Source organism: Ictidomys tridecemlineatus, chromosome 11 (assembly GCF_052094955.1).
Source record: "Ictidomys tridecemlineatus isolate mIctTri1 chromosome 11, mIctTri1.hap1, whole genome shotgun sequence".
NCBI lineage: Eukaryota > Metazoa > Chordata > Mammalia > Rodentia > Sciuridae > Ictidomys > Ictidomys tridecemlineatus.
Window position 1 is genome coordinate 19,695,301 of NC_135487.1, and position 17,598 is coordinate 19,712,898.

At 40.3% G+C, this 17,598-nt stretch overlaps 1 protein-coding gene and 1 non-coding gene across 4 annotated transcripts in view; one reads left to right on the forward strand and one right to left on the reverse strand.

Moving 5' to 3' along the window:
* Nucleotides 1-8,599, forward strand: part of Gmeb1 (glucocorticoid modulatory element binding protein 1) — a 45,860-nt gene extending 37,261 nt beyond the window's left edge. For all 3 annotated transcript variants that reach the window (XM_078025722.1, XM_078025721.1, XM_078025723.1), the window contains exons 9-10: nucleotides 693-815; nucleotides 5,335-8,599. In XM_078025722.1, coding sequence (XP_077881848.1) covers nucleotides 693-815; nucleotides 5,335-6,035 — 824 coding nt within the window. In that variant the 3' untranslated portion in view covers nucleotides 6,036-8,599. The remainder of the gene's footprint in view (nucleotides 1-692; nucleotides 816-5,334) is intronic.
* On the reverse strand, nucleotides 2,588-2,694 carry LOC120891023 (U6 spliceosomal RNA). The gene has a single exon (XR_005735460.1). It is a non-coding gene; the product is annotated as a U6 spliceosomal RNA (small nuclear RNA).
* Nucleotides 8,600-17,598: the final 8,999 nt, after the last annotated feature.

Consider the following 17,598-nt stretch of genomic DNA (forward strand, 5'->3'; position numbering starts at 1 on the left):
CCATAAAACTAGCAAAACTAGTTTTCAAACTTAGGTCTTGGGGGCTGGAGATATAGTTCAGATGGTAGAATGCTTGCCTTGCATGTACAAGGCCCTGGGTTCTATCCCCAGAACCAAAAAAACAAAACAAATTTAGGTCTTATCTAGTCTAGCCACAACATTTTCTTTCTTTTTTTCTTTTCTCTTCTCTTCTCTTCTCTTCTCTTCTCTTCTCTTCTCTTCTCTTCTCTTCTCTTCTCTTCTCTTCCTTCGGATTGAACCCCAGGGCACTTAACCACTGAGCTCTATCTCCAGACCTTTTTTTGTATTTTATTTTGAGATAGGGTCTAAGTTGCTAAGACTGGGTTTGAATTTGCAATCCTCCTGCCTCGGCTTCCCAAGCTGCTGGGATTACAGGCATGTGGCACCATGTCTGGCAAGCCACCGTGTTTTCTATACTGAAAGTAAAAACTTATAACCAGACAGAGGATACATTTTTCTGATTTCTTTCTTTCTTTATATGGAAAGAAATAGGTGTAACAATTAAATAAAAAAGCATTTATACATGTGATAAATCTTTGTATAGAAATTATTAAAATGCAATGAGGAAAATTTCATAATGTCTGGATTGTTTCATATTTATCAATAGCACAACAGGAAGCTGGTAGAACATTTGTTTTTTACTCTACAGGCATGTATTTTGTTTTAAATAGATGCTGCTGTTCTCAACAATGTGGCACATACCTTTGGCCTAATGGACACAGTTAAGAAGGTTTTGGACAACAGAAGGAACCAAGTAGAGCAAGGGGAAGAGCAATTTCTCTATACTCTGACAGGTGTGTATTTCTCTCCTTAGTACATATACTAATGTCCTTGAATCTTGCCATTTCCTTGTTAATGTTTGTTGAGACTGACTTTTTTTTTTTTTAATTTTACATATCACATTTTGCTTTTTGCTTTTTGAAAAACAAACAATCCACCTGAGGGAAGGTGGATTAAAACAAAGGAAAAAAGAGGGAAGCCAACATCATGATCCTTCTGTATCTTTTGGAGAGGAGTAAGATGTCTGCTAGATTGCTTCGTTAATCAAATAATGTTGGTGACAGAAGACACAAATTAATCTTTGTCATTTTTTGAAACATTTTTCTAGTTGTAGATGGACACAATATCTTTGGATTTTTTAATTTAATTTAATTTATTTATTTATTTTTAATATTTATTTTTAGGTGTGGATGGACACAACACAGTGCCTTTATTTTTTTATGTGGTGCTGAGGATCGAGCCCGGGTCCTGCCCATGCTAGGCGAGCACTCTACCGCTGAGCCACCATCCCAGCCCTTGGGTTTTTTTAAATATTTATTTTTTAATTGTAGTTGGACACACATTTTTATTTCATTTATTTATTTTTATGTGGTATAAGGATCAAATCCAGGGCCTTGCACGTGCTAGCGAGCGCTCCACTGCTGAACCACAACCCTATTTATTTATTTATTTATTTATAAATTTAGAAACTTATTCTGCTTAATCCATGAGCTTTATATAGCTTTAGTTTAAAAAAAAAAAAAGAGAGAGGGCTGGGGATGTGGCTCAAGTGGTAGCGCGCTCGCCTGGCATGCATGCGGCCCAGGTTCGATCCTCAGCACCACATACTGACAAAGATTTTGTGTCCGCCGAAAAACTAAAAAATAAATAAAATTCTCTCTCTCTCTCTCTCTTAAAAAAAATAAAAATAAAAAAAAAAAGAGAGAGAGAGAGAGAGAGAGGAAACAAAAATAGTGAAACCAAGACACTATTTTCAAAGTCTGGTCTCTTTTAGCCTTCCAAATACAAGAGCTCTGAAAGTTGTTTATAGCAATTGGAAGAACAAGACAAAAATATGAATGGTGGGGCTGGGGATGTGGCTCAAGCGGTAGCGCGCTCGCCTGGCATGCGTGTGGCCGGGGTTTGATTCTCAGCACCACATACCAACAAAGATGTGGTGTCCGCCGAGAACTAAAAAATAAATATTAAAAATTCTCTCTCACTCTCTCTCCTCTCTCACTCTGTCTTTTAAAAAAAATAATAATTGCTAGGTTGAAGTTTAACATGTAAAAAAAAAGAGGGGGCATGAATTTACATTGCAAAAGGTGTCCACAGTGTATTAGTGACATTCTTTTATTGACCGCTGACATAAATTCATTTAGAGTGAAATATTTTAAGCCAAAAAAAAATCCCTTTTTAAAAAAAGAGAGTTTAAGTATTGTTGGCATTCTCATGGTTCCTCTACACTCTCAAGGCTGTTCCCACAGGTTTGTTTTTTGTTTTGTCTTTTTCTCTCTTTTTTCCCCCCCTCTCTTTTTTTCTTTACTTTTTCTCATTTGAGTCTTACCACCATTTAAGTTATGCTTCCAACTTTGAATGGTTTGTAAGCTTTCCCAGAAATAAGACCACTGCTGAACTACCACAAAAGTATTAATTTATTTTTTTATGGGGTGCTAAGAATCGAATACAGTGCCTCACGCAGGTGAGGCAAGAGTTCAACCACTGAGCCTCAACCCAGCCCAAATCTTTGTCATTTTACATTATTATTTTTTAAGAATAAACTGCATTCATAAAAATAAAACTTCATAAAAATATGGAATGCTTTACAAAGTTGCGTGTGGTCCTTATGCAGGGGCCACGCTAATCGCTAATCTCTATGTCATTCCAATTTTAGTATATATGCTATTGAAGCAAGCTCATTTTTACATTATTGATACTGCTTCTTTTGGTAGATATAAATTTTGCACCCTCACCATTATTTATGGTAGTCAGAAATTACAAGCACCTAGGTAATTTAACTCTTTTTACAATCAAGACTTTGTGATCATCTTCAAATTAGATCCTGTTTTTCTTTTATGGTACTGGGGCTTAAAATATTTTAACATTGACATGTTAAAATACTGTTGTTTTAAAAACATTGTTTTAATGGAGTTGGGGCTATAGCTCAGTGGCAGAGCACTTGCCTAGTATGCGTGAGGCACTGGGTTCAATCCTCAGCACCACATGAAAATAAACAAATAAAATAAAGGCATTCTGTCCATCTACAACTACAAAAAAAATTTAAAAAAACCAAAATATTGTTTTAAGTTTATTTTTTTATATCTAGTTTATATATTTGTCATTGTTGTTGTTATTTGGTACTGGGGATAGAACTCAGAGGTCCTTTACCACTGAGTCACATTCCTAGTCCTTTTTCACTAAGTTACCCAGGCTGTTCTCAAACTTGCAGTTCTCCTGCCTCCATCTCCAAAATTACTGGGATTACAAGTGTGTGCTGCCACACCCAGATCTAGTTTGTATTTTAACTTCAGTTCACTGAGTTTTGTTCCCTCTGAGAATGCTAGGATGATCATTCTCCCTCTTGACTCTGTATAGATAATTGAGAGGATAAATGATCTGACAGAAAAGCCTAGAGTAGATCTCTTGTCATTTTACTACTAGCCTGGCACTTTCTCTTACCTTGAAACTTTAATCTATCAGCAGAATGTGTTTTTATTTTTTTGGGTACCAGGAATTGAACTCAGGGGCACTCAATCACTGAGCCACATCCCAGCCCTTTTTTTTTTTTTTGTATTTTTTTATTTAGAGACAGGATCTCACTGAGTTGCTTAGCACCTCACTGTTGCTTAGGCTGGCTTTAAACTCACAATTCTCCTGCCTTAGCCTGCCAAGCTGCCATGTTTACAGGGGTGTGCCACTGTGCCCAGCAGTGGAATGGTTTTTGTTAATAATGTGGGCTTTTGCTGGGCATGGTAGTGCACATCCCAGCAATTTGGGAGGCTGAGGCAGGAGGATAGAACTGTTAAGACCTTTCAGGCTGGGGATATAGCTCAGTTGGTAGAGTGCTTGCACAAGGCCCTGGGTTCAATCCTCAGCACCATAAGACTTCTTTCAATTCTATAATTCATAGAGAGTTATTCTGTAACTCACTTTAGACATCTCTGGGTTCATGGTAGACTGGCAATTTGGGTCACCAGCAAAGGAGTTTTCCAGTCAAAGTAGTTTTCCATCAAGGTAATCTTGATTTGAAGGACAGTTTGAGAGCCATTGTGTTTTTAGAATGATTCCAAATGTATTGTGCAGATACTTCTTATTTCATCTATAGACCTAGGCAGAAATATTTAAGCCAGAACACCAATTGGATGATCTTAGAGAAGTAAAGAATAGAATAGTGGTTGCCAGAGTCTGGGAAGGGTGTGAGGGAAGGAGGGTTGGAGAAAACATAGTTAATGGGTGTAGGGGTGCACTTGGATAGGAAAATAACTTCTAATGTTCTTTGGCACAGTAGGATCATTATGGTTGAAATCCATTAATTGAAATTTCAAAATAGTGAAGAGAGGAATTTTTTGGGGGGGCAGGAGGTACCAAGGATTGAATATGGTGGCACTTAACCACTGAGCTATATCCCCAACCCTTTATTTTTATTTAGAGACAAGGTCTCACTAAGTTGCTTAGCGCTTTACTAAGTTGCTGAGGTTGGCTTTAAACTTGCAATCCTCCTGTCTCAGCCTCCTGAGCAGCTGGGATTACAGGCATGACCCACCATGCCCAACTGAAGAGAAGATTTTGAATATTTCTAACACAAAGAAATGATCTCTCTCTGAGGTGATAGATATGCCAATTATTTAATCTGATCATTGCATATTGTATACATGTACTGAAATACCACCAGGACCCCATAAATATTCACTATGTACATATCAATAAAAGAGACTGGAGAAATAGGTCAGTTTTAGAGCATGTGCTTAGCATGCTTGAGGCCTTGGGTTTATCTTATTGGCACTGGGCATTGAACCCAGGGCTGCTTTAAGCTTGAGCTACACCCCAGTCAATTTTGTTTTTAAATTTTGAGATATGGTCTTACTAAATTACCCAGGCTGGCCTCAAATTTGGCAATCTTCCTGTCTTAGCCTTCCAAATTGTTGGGATCACAGGTATACATCACTATGCCCAGCTAAAGCCTTGGATTTAAAACTTGTACTTGTGAAAAGGAAAAGAGAAAAAAAAAAAAAAGACCAGCTGGAGGCTTCTTTGGTTTGCATTTTGGTGATAGCTGACAAAATGCTGGAGGAACTTTTAGAATTGAAAGTAGGATCACAGCTTGAAAAGATTATGAACTGTTACCCTGCCTATAATTACACAAAGAAATATAATTACTGGAGGGGTTTTAAAATCATCCAGTCTAGTCATTTTGAAAACAGTGGAGTCTCTTCTCTGAGGCTACATAGTGAATAAAGCAGGGCAGGATTCCGTGTCTCTTTATTCCCAGTTTAATGTTCCGAAGATTATACTTCCCACCACACAGTTTTTTGTTTTTGTTTTTTAACCCCATAGACTTGGAACGCCAGTTGGAAGAGCAAAAGAAGCAAGCCCAGGATCATAGGCTGAAATCCCAGACAGTTCAAAATGTGGTACTGATGCCTGTGAGCACTCCTAAGCCTCCAAAAAGGCCTCGGCTCCAGCGGCCAGCCTCCACCACTGTCCTGAGCCCTTCTCCTCCTGTGCAGCAACCTCAATTCACAGTCATCTCACCCATCACCATCACCCCAGTGGGTCAGTCATTTTCCATGGGCAATATTCCAGTGGCCACCCTCAGCCAGGGCTCCAGTCCTGTGACTGTCCACACACTGCCTTCTGGCCCTCAGCTCTTCCGATACGCCACAGTGGTCTCCTCTGCCAAGAGCAGCTCACCAGAAACAGTGACCATCCACCCTTCATCTAGCTTGGCACTGCTAAGCTCTACTACCATGCAGGATGGAAGCACCCTAGGCAACATGACCACCATGGTGAGCCCTGTGGAGCTGGTAGCCATGGAGTCTGGCCTGACCTCAGCACTCCAGGCAGTTGAAAGCACCGCAGAGGATGGGCAGACCATCATTGAAATTGACCCAGCCCCAGACCCTGAAGCTGAAGACACTGAGGGCAAAGCAGTCATCTTGGAGACAGAGTTGAGGACTGAGGAGAAAGTAGTGGCTGAAATGGAAGAACACCAGCACCAAGTCCACAATGTGGAGATTGTGGTCTTAGAGGATTGACTGGGGATCTCGGGGCCAGGAGATATGTTTTGGTTTGGAATTTTAATTATTTGTTTATTTTTATCATTGTTCCACTCATTTCCACATAGGATCCTTCCTTTTTTTTTTTTTTTTTAGAACAAAATTTCATTGTTATAACTGAAAATGTTGGATTCCTCCCACTTTCTCATTGAAAAATGGACAAAACAAACTGCCCTTCCACAGTTGAGAGAGAGTAGGTCGTTCAATGTCTTAATCATCTTACTCCATGAAAGTTATTTTTTTAGGGGAGGCATCAAAATAACCAGAAACCCTTTCCAGACTAGTCTATCTGTGTACGCATGTGGTTTTATTCTTGTAAAGATGATTGACCAAACTCTGGAACACAGATCTGACACTGGAAGGCAACCCATTCACATGTGGATGCAGAAGTATGCTTTTTTTTTGTATCTTGGAAAGGATTCTCAGAGGGCAGTGCAAAACTCTGAAACAAAAAGAAGTTGAACTCTGCTTGGAGGGGAAGGTAGCATGCTAGCTGCAGCTTAAAAAGGGAAATGCTTTCACAAGGATAGGGCAAGGGAATTATCTTACCTACAAAGGTGCAACTGATATCACTTAAGATCTCTGAGGGTTGTTACTAGGGGTACCATTTGAAAAGAGGCCAGTAATAAGTGGAAGTGTACATTTTCACAGAGTAAGTGATAACAGTGGCCTGTGGCTTTGCTGAAATAGAAATCAAGGGACACTACAGCTGTGCTTTAAAGTTCATGGTGATAGCTTCCTTGCCCCCCACTTTGTAGAAGCACTTACCCTCCTAACCTAGGATCAGTTCTTTATTTTGCAAACTGTGTGATGTGTAAATTGCTCTGGTCCTTAGAGTGTGGCTGCCTGTGGGTGGGACTCCAAGGCCATCATTTTTATTGCATGACTCCAGGAACAGGGGGAGTTCCTCATTCAGACCAGCTTCCATCTTTGATGGGGCCTTTCCCCCTCCTCCTCCTTGGCTTTGGAACCAAAAGCAGTCACTCATTTGGTGCTTCCTCTTGTTCTCCCCTCTACCCTCAATTCTTAATGACATCTGTCTTCTGGATCCCACGCTCTTCAGCTTTTTGGCTGATTTGGAGATCAGTGACAGGTGCCTGCCTGCCTTCATCTCCTTTTAGATTCATTTATACCACAGATGTTTCTGTGAGATACTGAGCTCATAAAAAAGCCTTAGGCTTGGTAGGGAAAACTGGTAACACCCCCAGTCTTTCCTGAGGCACCAACTAAATGTCTCCTCTTGAGTGAGCTGGACTCCCTGGGAAAGAAACATTATCTGTGACATTATATTATAGGAAATGTACCAGGAATGTCAATAGTAATGTCTTGGGTTTTTTTGTTTTGTTTTGTTTTGTTTTTGTTTTCCTAAATGTTGTTTGTATATTTAGAGCTGGCAATTTTTTTTTTTTTTTTGTGCTATGATTCCTTCTCTTTGACCAGTCCTCTTCAGTGTTTGGGATAAGAGTAGACCCTGTTTTTTTTTTTGTTTTTTTTTTTTTATTTCTTTGACTGCATTGTTTACTGCACCAGGATAACATAGGGAAACTACAGGCAACTTTAATGAAAAAATAGGTCAAAAAAAAAGCACATACTTTAGGAATGGGAGGATTTTTTTTTTTTAATTAAAAGCAAATCTTTGACCTGTAGTTTCTTTCTTTTTTTCTTTCTTCTTTTTTTTTAAAGAAGGCTTTTCTCTGAAGGTGTGTTTTTTCCCAACAGATGTTGGAAACTGTATCAAAGCCAGTGAAAATTGTGTTCTGCCATCCCTCAGACGGCTGCATAATAGCCAGAGAAACCCTCTAACTGGGGAGGGTCAATCTTAAAAGTTGTAAGAGTGAGACTTCTGAACTCTGTACAAGTAGTGGTTTCAGCTTTAAAATTAGGGTTTTATTTTTCTTTTCAAAATATTTAATAGACTTAGCATTCAGTTTAGAAAAAAATCTTTGGCCTTTTACATATCTTTAGTGAGGGAAGTGGCTTCTGTTATCTGCTTCTTTAGTTTTTCTCCTGGTACATAAAAAAAAACAAAATCTCTGTTTAAAGACTGAAGCTAGTACTTGAATCTAGAAAGGCACATCTCATCCCTATTGTGATCTCTAGGGATATTTTTCTCTTTCCCAGAAATGAGAGGACCAATTCAGAATAGCAGAGGAACCCTAAAGATTCTGGTGAGCTAGCTCAGGTTCCTTTCTTTTCCCCATCAGAGCTGTTGGTAGTGTATAAGGTAGCATGAACATCATGCTTCCAATGTCAAGAGATCTCCTGAAGACAAAACCTGTTGACTTTCTGAATATTCCAGCTGGTTAAATACATGAGCTTTACTGTTTTGCTGGTCTTCCAATGACCTGTCATTATTAGCTGCTGTGGTAGCCATTGCTCTGTGTGAGTTCCCTGACTCCCTGGTCTAGGTGATTTTAACTGGGGTGAGACATCAGCAAGCCCCTGATACGTGCATAAACAGCTGCAATGAATCTCCTCAGGCTGATTTGACAGGAGCCATCTATCTTTCTATTCATTCATTAAATAAACATTTATGAATACCACTTATGTGCCAGGCTTTGTGCTAGGCACCAGAAGTGCAGAGATGAAGACATTGCCTACATTCAAAGAGTTACTTCTCCAAACCTCTGGAGTTGCGGACAATCTTCCAATATATTTGGTTTCTTTTGTAATCCTATGTATCTTATTTTATGCATTGAAAAACATTATTCTGAGAATTGGTCCATAGATTTCAGGATTATGCCAAAGAAACAAAAAGGTGAGAAGCCACCTCCAATGAGATACTGAAACATGGAGGTGAGTGTAGCTACAGGGTTGTTGGCCTGGAGATAAGAAAGCAAAGGGTCAAGCTCCTAACTCAGGGCGGGGTTCATAAAAGAGAAAAAAATCTTTAATCTCTTGCTGCTTCTGCCTGCAGAGGCAGGCAGAGTCAGTAGATGGGCAATCTCCTGAGAGTGCCTCACTGGAGAAAAATGAGTGTACCTGGGCTTCTCCAGGTTTCCATCGAATGAAACCAGGGCTGAATCTGGTGTAGGACTGGAATCTAGCTGGTAAAGGGGAAATGCTCCAGACCCTGCCATGTGGTTTCTCCAAAGGCCTGAGTCAACTGTACAACTGTCTTGTCTTGGTGTCCCTGTTTGGTCCATGCCTTATTCCTATATCCTTAATTTCCATATCTAACCTGCCCTCCCAAAGTAGTGATTCTGAAGTAAAAATGGACCATAGACATGAATATTGAAGATTCAAAGTCACTTCAGAGTGCATTTTTTACACACCTATGTTCACATTAGGAATGGAGGGTCAGTGTAAATTCAGCTGTGTTAGAAATTAACAGTTAAGGTGGCTTTGATATTTTTTAATGGTGGCCATTTACCCTGTGTCAAAAGGCAGTACAGGTGAGTATATGGTGGTGAGTACAGAGTTATAACCATAGCAAGATTAAAGCATGAAATATGGAACTATTAGTTGACTGAGTTATAACTGACCCAGGTTTTAAAACTCTCAAGAGTTAGAAAGGAAAAAACAAAGGTTGAATCCTGAAAATAAACATAAGGTTATAATTCACCTTGGACAAACCACTGAGGAAATAGTTCTCTCAGTCAAAAAAGGGACACCAGCCTAGCTCCTGCATTTCAGACAACTTTCCTAATACAACTGATCATTTCCCTGGATGTAGGACAGATGCCTTTCACTTAGGATGATCCCTCCCTGGAATTTTTTTTTTTTTTTTTTTTTTTTTTGTAGTGCTGGGAATTAAACCCAAGGATTTGCACAGGCTAACCAAGTGCTCCAACATTGAGCTACATCCCCAGTCTCTCCCTGAGAAATTATTGGGTAGTCTATAATGTACTTTCATAAGATCCATGGTGGTCAGGGACCCAAGGAATTGGTTCTGCCAGATTTAGATTCTGTCCCTTGAATTTCTGTTTTAGTACCATTTGAGTTCTTTCCAGGTTTCCTTCCCAAGACTGGAACACCTTTGCCCTTAGTTATGCAATTTGACTTACTCTATTTTTAATCCCCTCTGTATACACTCCTTCATCCTTCTCTTTTTCTGCTTCATTAATTCTGCCTTTCTGCCAGGTCAGTGCAGTAACTTTCAACTCTTTTTTATCCCCAATACTGAAGTTAAACCAGGATGCTTTACCATTGAGCTATATTCTCAACCATTCTTATTTTTGACAAGCTCTAAGTTGCTTGAACTTGCAATTCTCCTGCCTCAGCCTCCTGAGTGTTGCTTAGATTACAGGTGTGCACCAATTTATTCTGCAATTTCCTACTTTCTTCTGGAGGGTTTCAGGAGTAGGGATTGAATTCAGGGGCATTCTATCACTGAGCCAAATTACTGGTCTTTTTTTTTTTTTAAATTATAATTTTGAGACAGGGTTTCATTAAGTTGCTGAGGCTACCCTCCAACTTGTGATTCTCCTGCATCATGCTTCCTAGGCAGTAAGACTACAGACCTCTATCACCTTGCCTAGGTAGTACCTGAAGTTTGTATTATGTCCTCTGAGCCTTTCAACATAACAGAACCCACACCCTGCATTCTGCATTGTGAAATTGCTCTGGGCTTTCCTCATGTTATCTCTGGTTTCCAATTCTATACCACTACTGGTAGTCATGTCTTGGAATATGGTATATATGGATCTATCTTTGTAGTTTGAGAACATGAATAAATAGTGGGTTTGGATTACAATAGAGTAAATGTGGGACTGGGCATGTTGGCACATGCCTGTAATCCCAGCCACTCCAGAGGATGAGGCAAGAAGGTTGCAAGTTCAAGGGCAGCCTGAGCAATTTAGTGAGACTCTGTCTCAAAATAAAAAGGGCTGGAGATGTAGCTCAGTGGTAAAGTGCCCCTGGCTTAAATCCTCAGTACCTCAAAAAAAAAAAAAAAAAAGTATGGTGAGTGAGGATATTACCCCGTGATAGAGATGTTTGCCTAGTATATGGTAAGCCCTAGGTTCCATCCCCAGCACCACAGGAAAAAAGAAAGAAGAGAAAATGTGAAGCTTGGTGAGGACTCACAAACACAGGTTCCCTATGGGCTTCTCTAGAAGGCTTTACTTGCATTTCAAAATGTAGATATATTTATTTGCTTTTTTTTTTCTCTCTCTAACTTGTTTTCTCTAACAAAGTCTGTAAACTATAGAGCAAACGGGAGACTCACAGCAATGTTTCAGCCTGCAAATTTATTTCAATTCACATTTCTGTTTTATTGAATTTGCATATGGGAAATCATAGATGTATAACTTGATAAATTTGACAAGCTGAACACACCCATGAAACCAGCATGCAGATCGAGGAAAGCAAACATTACCCTGCAAGGGTAACTACTCTTCAGTTCTCTAACACAGTTTATTTTTGCTTCTTTTTGAACTTTTTTGTGAGTGGATTTTTCACTCAACATTGTGTTTATACCACTCATCCATAATATTATATGAAGTTGTTAGTTTTTTCTCATTGCTCTATAGAAACTAGCTATGCTGGAACAGAAGCATTTGACCAATAATGAGCACTTGGGTAACTTCCATCTTGGAATGATTATAAATCATTCCTCTGTGAACTTTTTTTTTCCCCCTCAGTGCTAGGAATGGAACCCAGGCCTTATGTATGCTGGGAAAATGTTCTGTCACTGACTATATCCCCAGCCCCAACCTTTTTATACATGTCGTTTGAGAAATTTAAATATACAGTCGGTCATGGAGGCATATACCTATAATCCCAGCAACTCGGCAGGCTTGCTGCCAAAAGCTCAGTCCTTGTCTGGATGTCAATTCAATAATCAGGAAACTGTTTTGAGAAAAAGGAAAAAGAAGGTTTATTGCTTTGCTAGCAAAGGAGAGATGCAGGGGATTCCTGTCCCAAAGGCTGTATGATTCTGCTCATCAGCAGGAACAGGGGGCTTTTATAGAGGTGATTCAAAGAAAATGAAATTAGAGAGGAGAGATCAGGAAGAAGTTTAGGCAAAAGAAAATCAGAGGAGAAGATTTAGGGAGAAAAGATTGCGAAAAAGAACAAAGCCACAGGGATATAGTCAAAGCATCAAGTGAACCCCTGTTACAGGCTGAGGCTGGAGAATTGCAAGTTCAAGCCCATCCTGGGCAATTTAGGGAGAGTGTATCTTAATAAAAATAAAAAGGGGTGGAGATATAGCTCAGTGGTGGCAGAACATCCCTGGGTTCAAATCCCTAGTACAATATATATATATATATATATATATATATATATATATATATATATTGAGTTTCAAACATTAGGGTGGTTCATATGAAAAAAAGTCAAGATACAGTTTTTCTTTTAAAATATTTTTTAGTCATTAATGGGCCTTTATTTTACTTATTTATATGTGGTGCTGAGAATAGAACCCAGTGCCTTACACATGCTAGGTGCTCTAATCTAACATTGAGCCACAACCCCAGCCCCAAAATACAGTTTTTGTTAAACCAAAACAAACCCAACAACATCGGTAGTTTTCTTACAAAAGTTGATTCACATTTCCTTATAATAACTCTTGACTGGAACTGAGGCATATCTTCAGTGTGGCTTCTTCATCAACCCCACAAACTCCCTATGACAATCCCAGATTGACTGACTGACTTAAGTAGTTGTATTATTTGTTGTCTTTTTTTTTTTTTTTTTTTTTTTTTTTGGTACCGGAGATTTAAATCCCTTGGGTGGGCTTAACCACTGAGCAACAGTGAGCCCCTTTTGTGTTTTTTAGTTTTGAGACAGCCTCACCACTAAGATGCTGAGGCCAGCTCTGAATTTACAAGCCTCCTGCCTCAGCCTCCCAAGGTGCTGAGATTATTGGATGCACCACCACACCCCACCCAGCTGCTTAGGATATCCTTCCCCCAGATAAATACAAAACTTATTTCCTCACTTCCTTCTAGCCTCTGTTCACATGCCACCTTATCAGGGAGGACTTTCCTAACTACACACCCTATAAAAAAAAATGGCAATTTCCCCTGTGTGTTCCTTTCTTTTTCTTTGTTTTACTTATCTGACACATTTATTTTCTCCCCTCTAGAATAGAAGCTCCTTGAGCAAGAAACTTTCTTGTCTAAATATGTAGTTTCCACAACTGAAACAGTGCCAGACAGGTAGTGGAAGCCTGATAAATATTTGATGCGTGAATAATTATATTAAGGGCTAGAGATGGGGTTCAATGATAGAGTACTTACCTGGGATACATGAGCCCCTGGGTTCTGATCCCCAGCACTGCAAAAAGTAAACAAATAATAATAATTATAGACAGTATTCATTGAAGGTGACTATGTACCACGAATTGTCCTAAGCACTTTACACATGCTTTTTCTTAATGAGCTTTTTCTCTGCTGTGACTGAAAGACCTGATAAGAACAATGTTGAGAAGGAAAAGTTTATTTGGGGCTCATAGTTTCAGAGGTCCCAACTCCATTGCCAACTCCCTTGCCCTGGACCTGAGGCGAGGCAGAACATCATGGTGGAAAGCAGCTCAGAACATGTCAATCAGGAAGCAGAGAGAGCTCTCGCTTACCAGGGACAAAATATAAATCCTAAAGGCATGTCCTACCTGCCTACAGTCACCATCAGTTAATTCATTCAAGTGGATTAATGCATTGATTAGATTAAGGCTCTCAAAACCCAATCATTTCACCTCTAAATTTTTTTTGCATTGCCTCACACATGAGCTCTTGGGAGACACCTCATATTTAAACTGTAACACCTTTCTTTCTTTCTTATTTATTTTTTTTTTGTGCTGTGCCACGGTTGGAACTCAGAACTTCACACATGCTAGCCAAGTGTTCTGCCATTGGTCTATTCTCCCAGGCCCAATGTATTTGTTGTTGTTTTAATTTTTTTTTATTTCAACATATGTTTGATCCTCACAGCTATCCTTTGTGATAGATGGTATTATTGACTCCATTTTATAATGAAGAAACTAACATATTCATTCTGAACAGTAGATGCTTTGTTTTCACTTCTTGATGGTGCAGAAGATGGAACCCAGAGCCTCCTCACATAAGACAATCTACACCTCAAGCTCCATGTAGCTCAGTGGTAGAGTACTTGTGGGTTCAATCCCTAGTACTACACACATAGAACAGAGCATCTTCTTTTTGCTTGGAGGAAGAAATGGGCTTTGTCCATCATGATATTGAAGGACCGGTAGCAGATGGGTAGGAAAGATGACAAGGTCACTCCAGGCAGAAAGAACAGCGTATGGTATGAAGAGGCTGGGGGTGCCTGGGGGTATAACTTAATGGTAGAGCCCTGCCTATCATACTTGGGACCCTGGGTTCCATCTCTAGCACCAAAATGGGTAAGTCAATGCATAAATAAATAAAAGAACTGCATGTACAAACTCATAGGCTCTAGAAAAAAATGCATATTTGGCAACAAGTTCAGTGGGACATAGAATGGGGGAGATGTGGCAGTTGAACTTGAGAAATATACAAGGGTGGCTTGGTTTGTACATGGTGTGGAGTACAGAGAACCAACAGAAATTCTTATTTTTTTAAATTTATATATATATTTTGGTACTAATATTAAACCCAGTGTTGCTGAAGGCTTGGTCCTTATCCCTGATGCCAATGCAATAACAAGAACACAATTTTGAGAAAAAGGAAAAGGAAGATTTATTGCTTTGCTAGCAAAGGAGGTACACAAGAGATTCCTGTCCCAAAGGCTATGATTCTGCTCCTCAGCAGGAACAGGGGATTTTATAGAGGTGATTCAGAGAAAATGAGATTGGGGAGAGATCAGGAAGGAGAAGATCAAGGAGGAGAAATTTAGGGAAAAGAATATGAGAGGAGATCAGGAAGGAGAAGGCTAGAGAAAAGAAAATTGGGGAAAAAGAAAAAAAACCATGTAAGTTGCATAGTCACAAGGGATATAATCAAAGGATCAAGTGAACCCCTGTTACCTCAAGGGTGCTTAACCTCTGGGCTATCCCCCAGCCCTTTTTATTTTTTATTTTGAGACAGGGTCTTGCTAAATTGTTTAGGGCCTAGCTAAATTGCTGAGGCTGGCTTTGAACCTGTGATCCTCCTGCCTCAGCCTCCAGAGTTGCTGGGGCTCAGTGTTTCCATAGCAGTGTTTGCACACTGATTCAATCCCTAGATCCAAGGAGGGATAAAAGATATGGAATGCTTCATCCACCCAGTGGCAGAGCCAAAACTAGAAAATAAACCAATTCCCAGTACAGTATTATATTTTCCTAGCCATAACATGATATCACACATTCCATACTTCCCTTCCTTCTTCCTAATCATTAAATGTATCAGTTTTGTGTATTCTGTTTCTACAGGAGCCTGTTAAAGCCAATGTGGCAAACTAATTCAGATTTAGAGATTGCCCTTTCCCCAAGGATATTTGCATTTTAACTGGGGACTACTGGAAAAAAGGCAATCCCTAAGGAACTAATCAAAATTTCTTGTATCATGAAGATGTTATTGGAAATAAGGAATTTTTACTTCTCTCTCTTAATGAGATCATAGGAAAAATATGAACAGTTGCCTTTTTTAAAAAAATTATCTTTGCAATAAACCTGTTAGGTAGGTATTATTAACTCTTTTTTTTTTTTTAATTGTGAGAGTCTGAGAAGGGTTTAGTAATTTTCCTAATGTTGAACATCTGGTGGGGAAGCCAGGGTTTAGACTCTTCCTATGTAGTATATGACTCCCAGTCTAATCCTCTTTTTACAGCCCCATGCTGCTTCCAAGGGTAAGTGTAGGCAACAGTTTACACAGTTCATATATAAATCTGGGCCATGGGGTTAACTGGCAAATTATCTTTAATAAAAAGTCTTAGTAGGTTCATTTTATTCCCTTGGTGGGATCTAACCTTGGAGACTTGACATTTTACCATCTCCACTAAAAGTCTTCCTCCTTTAGTGCTTGACCTCATCATTCCAATCATAAGTGTGATTGTGGGAAGGAAAATGCATTGAGCACTTCGAGCAAAATAATAATGTAAAATCCAAGATACCATTTATTTTATTCCTTAGTCCACCAGTCTTCCGTATTGAGCGAGAGGATTACGTTTGGTTGACAACTAATAGTGCATTACTTATGTGTTTACTACTATTTGCAGTAACAAAAGCAGGTATTGAGTCTTCCTAGTATCAACTATCCCTGCATGAGGTGGGGTTTCCCCTGACTAAAAATGCTTCTGCCGATTCTTCTTCGATTCTTCAATTCTCCTCTGGATTCTGGGTCCTGAATACACGATTTCTTTATCAAATGCACTGTCTATTAAATAGCTTTGCAACCTTGGGCAGATTAATCTGTTTTCCCAGTTGTAAAATGGAGAGACTGATAGCTATTTTGTTGTTGAAAGGCTTTAATGTGTTTCTGAGAGCCTTTACTGACAAAGTGTGGTCCATAGCAGGGTTCGCAGGGTGTTAATTTTCTTCCTGCCCCAGGTCAAAGGCGTTCTTTGCTTTGAAGGGGAGGGGGCGGGGGGGGGGCGCGGGAGAGGTGTGCACCCGGGCGCTCCAACCCTTCAATAAATTTTCTTGGGCTTGAAGTGTAGAAGCTAGCCTCGAACTTGGGACCCTCCTGCCTTAGCCAGTTGAGTTGCTGGGATTCACAGGCGGTGCCCCACCCCACTCGGGGGAATGTTTTTTTTGGTACTGGGAAACTGGGAATTAAACTCAGGGGTGCTTAACCACTGAGCCACATCCCCAGCCCTTTTAAATATTTCATTTAGAGACAAGGTCTTTCCAGTTGCTTAGGGCCTCGCTAAATTGCTGAGGTTGGCTTTGAACTCGCGATCCTCCTGCCTCCACCTCCGGAGCCGCTGAGTCTGTTGGGATTACAGGCGTGCACCACCTCGCCTGGCTTTGAGTTCCTTCTCAAGGTCCATGGATTTATAGGTTCTCTGGACTTATTCGAAGTACTTATAAAATGTGATGTGTGAGGTGTATTTTTTCCTGGGAATAAACTTAACAGATTTTTGGGGTCAGCGATTTCTCTGAAAAGGGAATCCCCTAATGCCAAAGTGTGACTACTCTATTTTGTGGGGGGGGTGAAGGAGCAGGATTTTTTTTTGTGTGTGTGTGTGGGGGGGGCCTGTATCACTCTCTTGGGTACTTTTTTTGCAGTCTAACAGGGGATGACATTTTCCTGAGAGAGATGGGTGCTTGATGTCCCTCCAAGCCAGGTTCCATTAAGTTTCCCTGGGGCGGCGGCGGTGGGGGACGCGCGCGTTCAATGAGGAGGGCTCTCGGGTTCCCTCCAAAATGGGGGTGGGGTCTCATTTGTAGTTGGGAAGCGGGTTTATTTAAGGTCTCGAAGGCTTCAACTGCCGCTCTTTTATTGAGAAACCAGCCATTGTGGGTTTCCTCAAGCTAAAGATCCTCTCTTCAGGTGTTAGTCAAAACCTCGTGGCGCTACCCGGGTTGCCCGCATCCTCCTAGGCCCAGTCCAGAGGTGGTGGGGGTGGGGAGGCCGCTTCCGCTCCTCCAGTCCACCAGAGGGCGCAGCGGCCCAGCCTCTTCCTTCCCGGGGTGCTTCGCGCCGGGCCTTTCCGCGTGGGTGAGTGAATGTGAGAG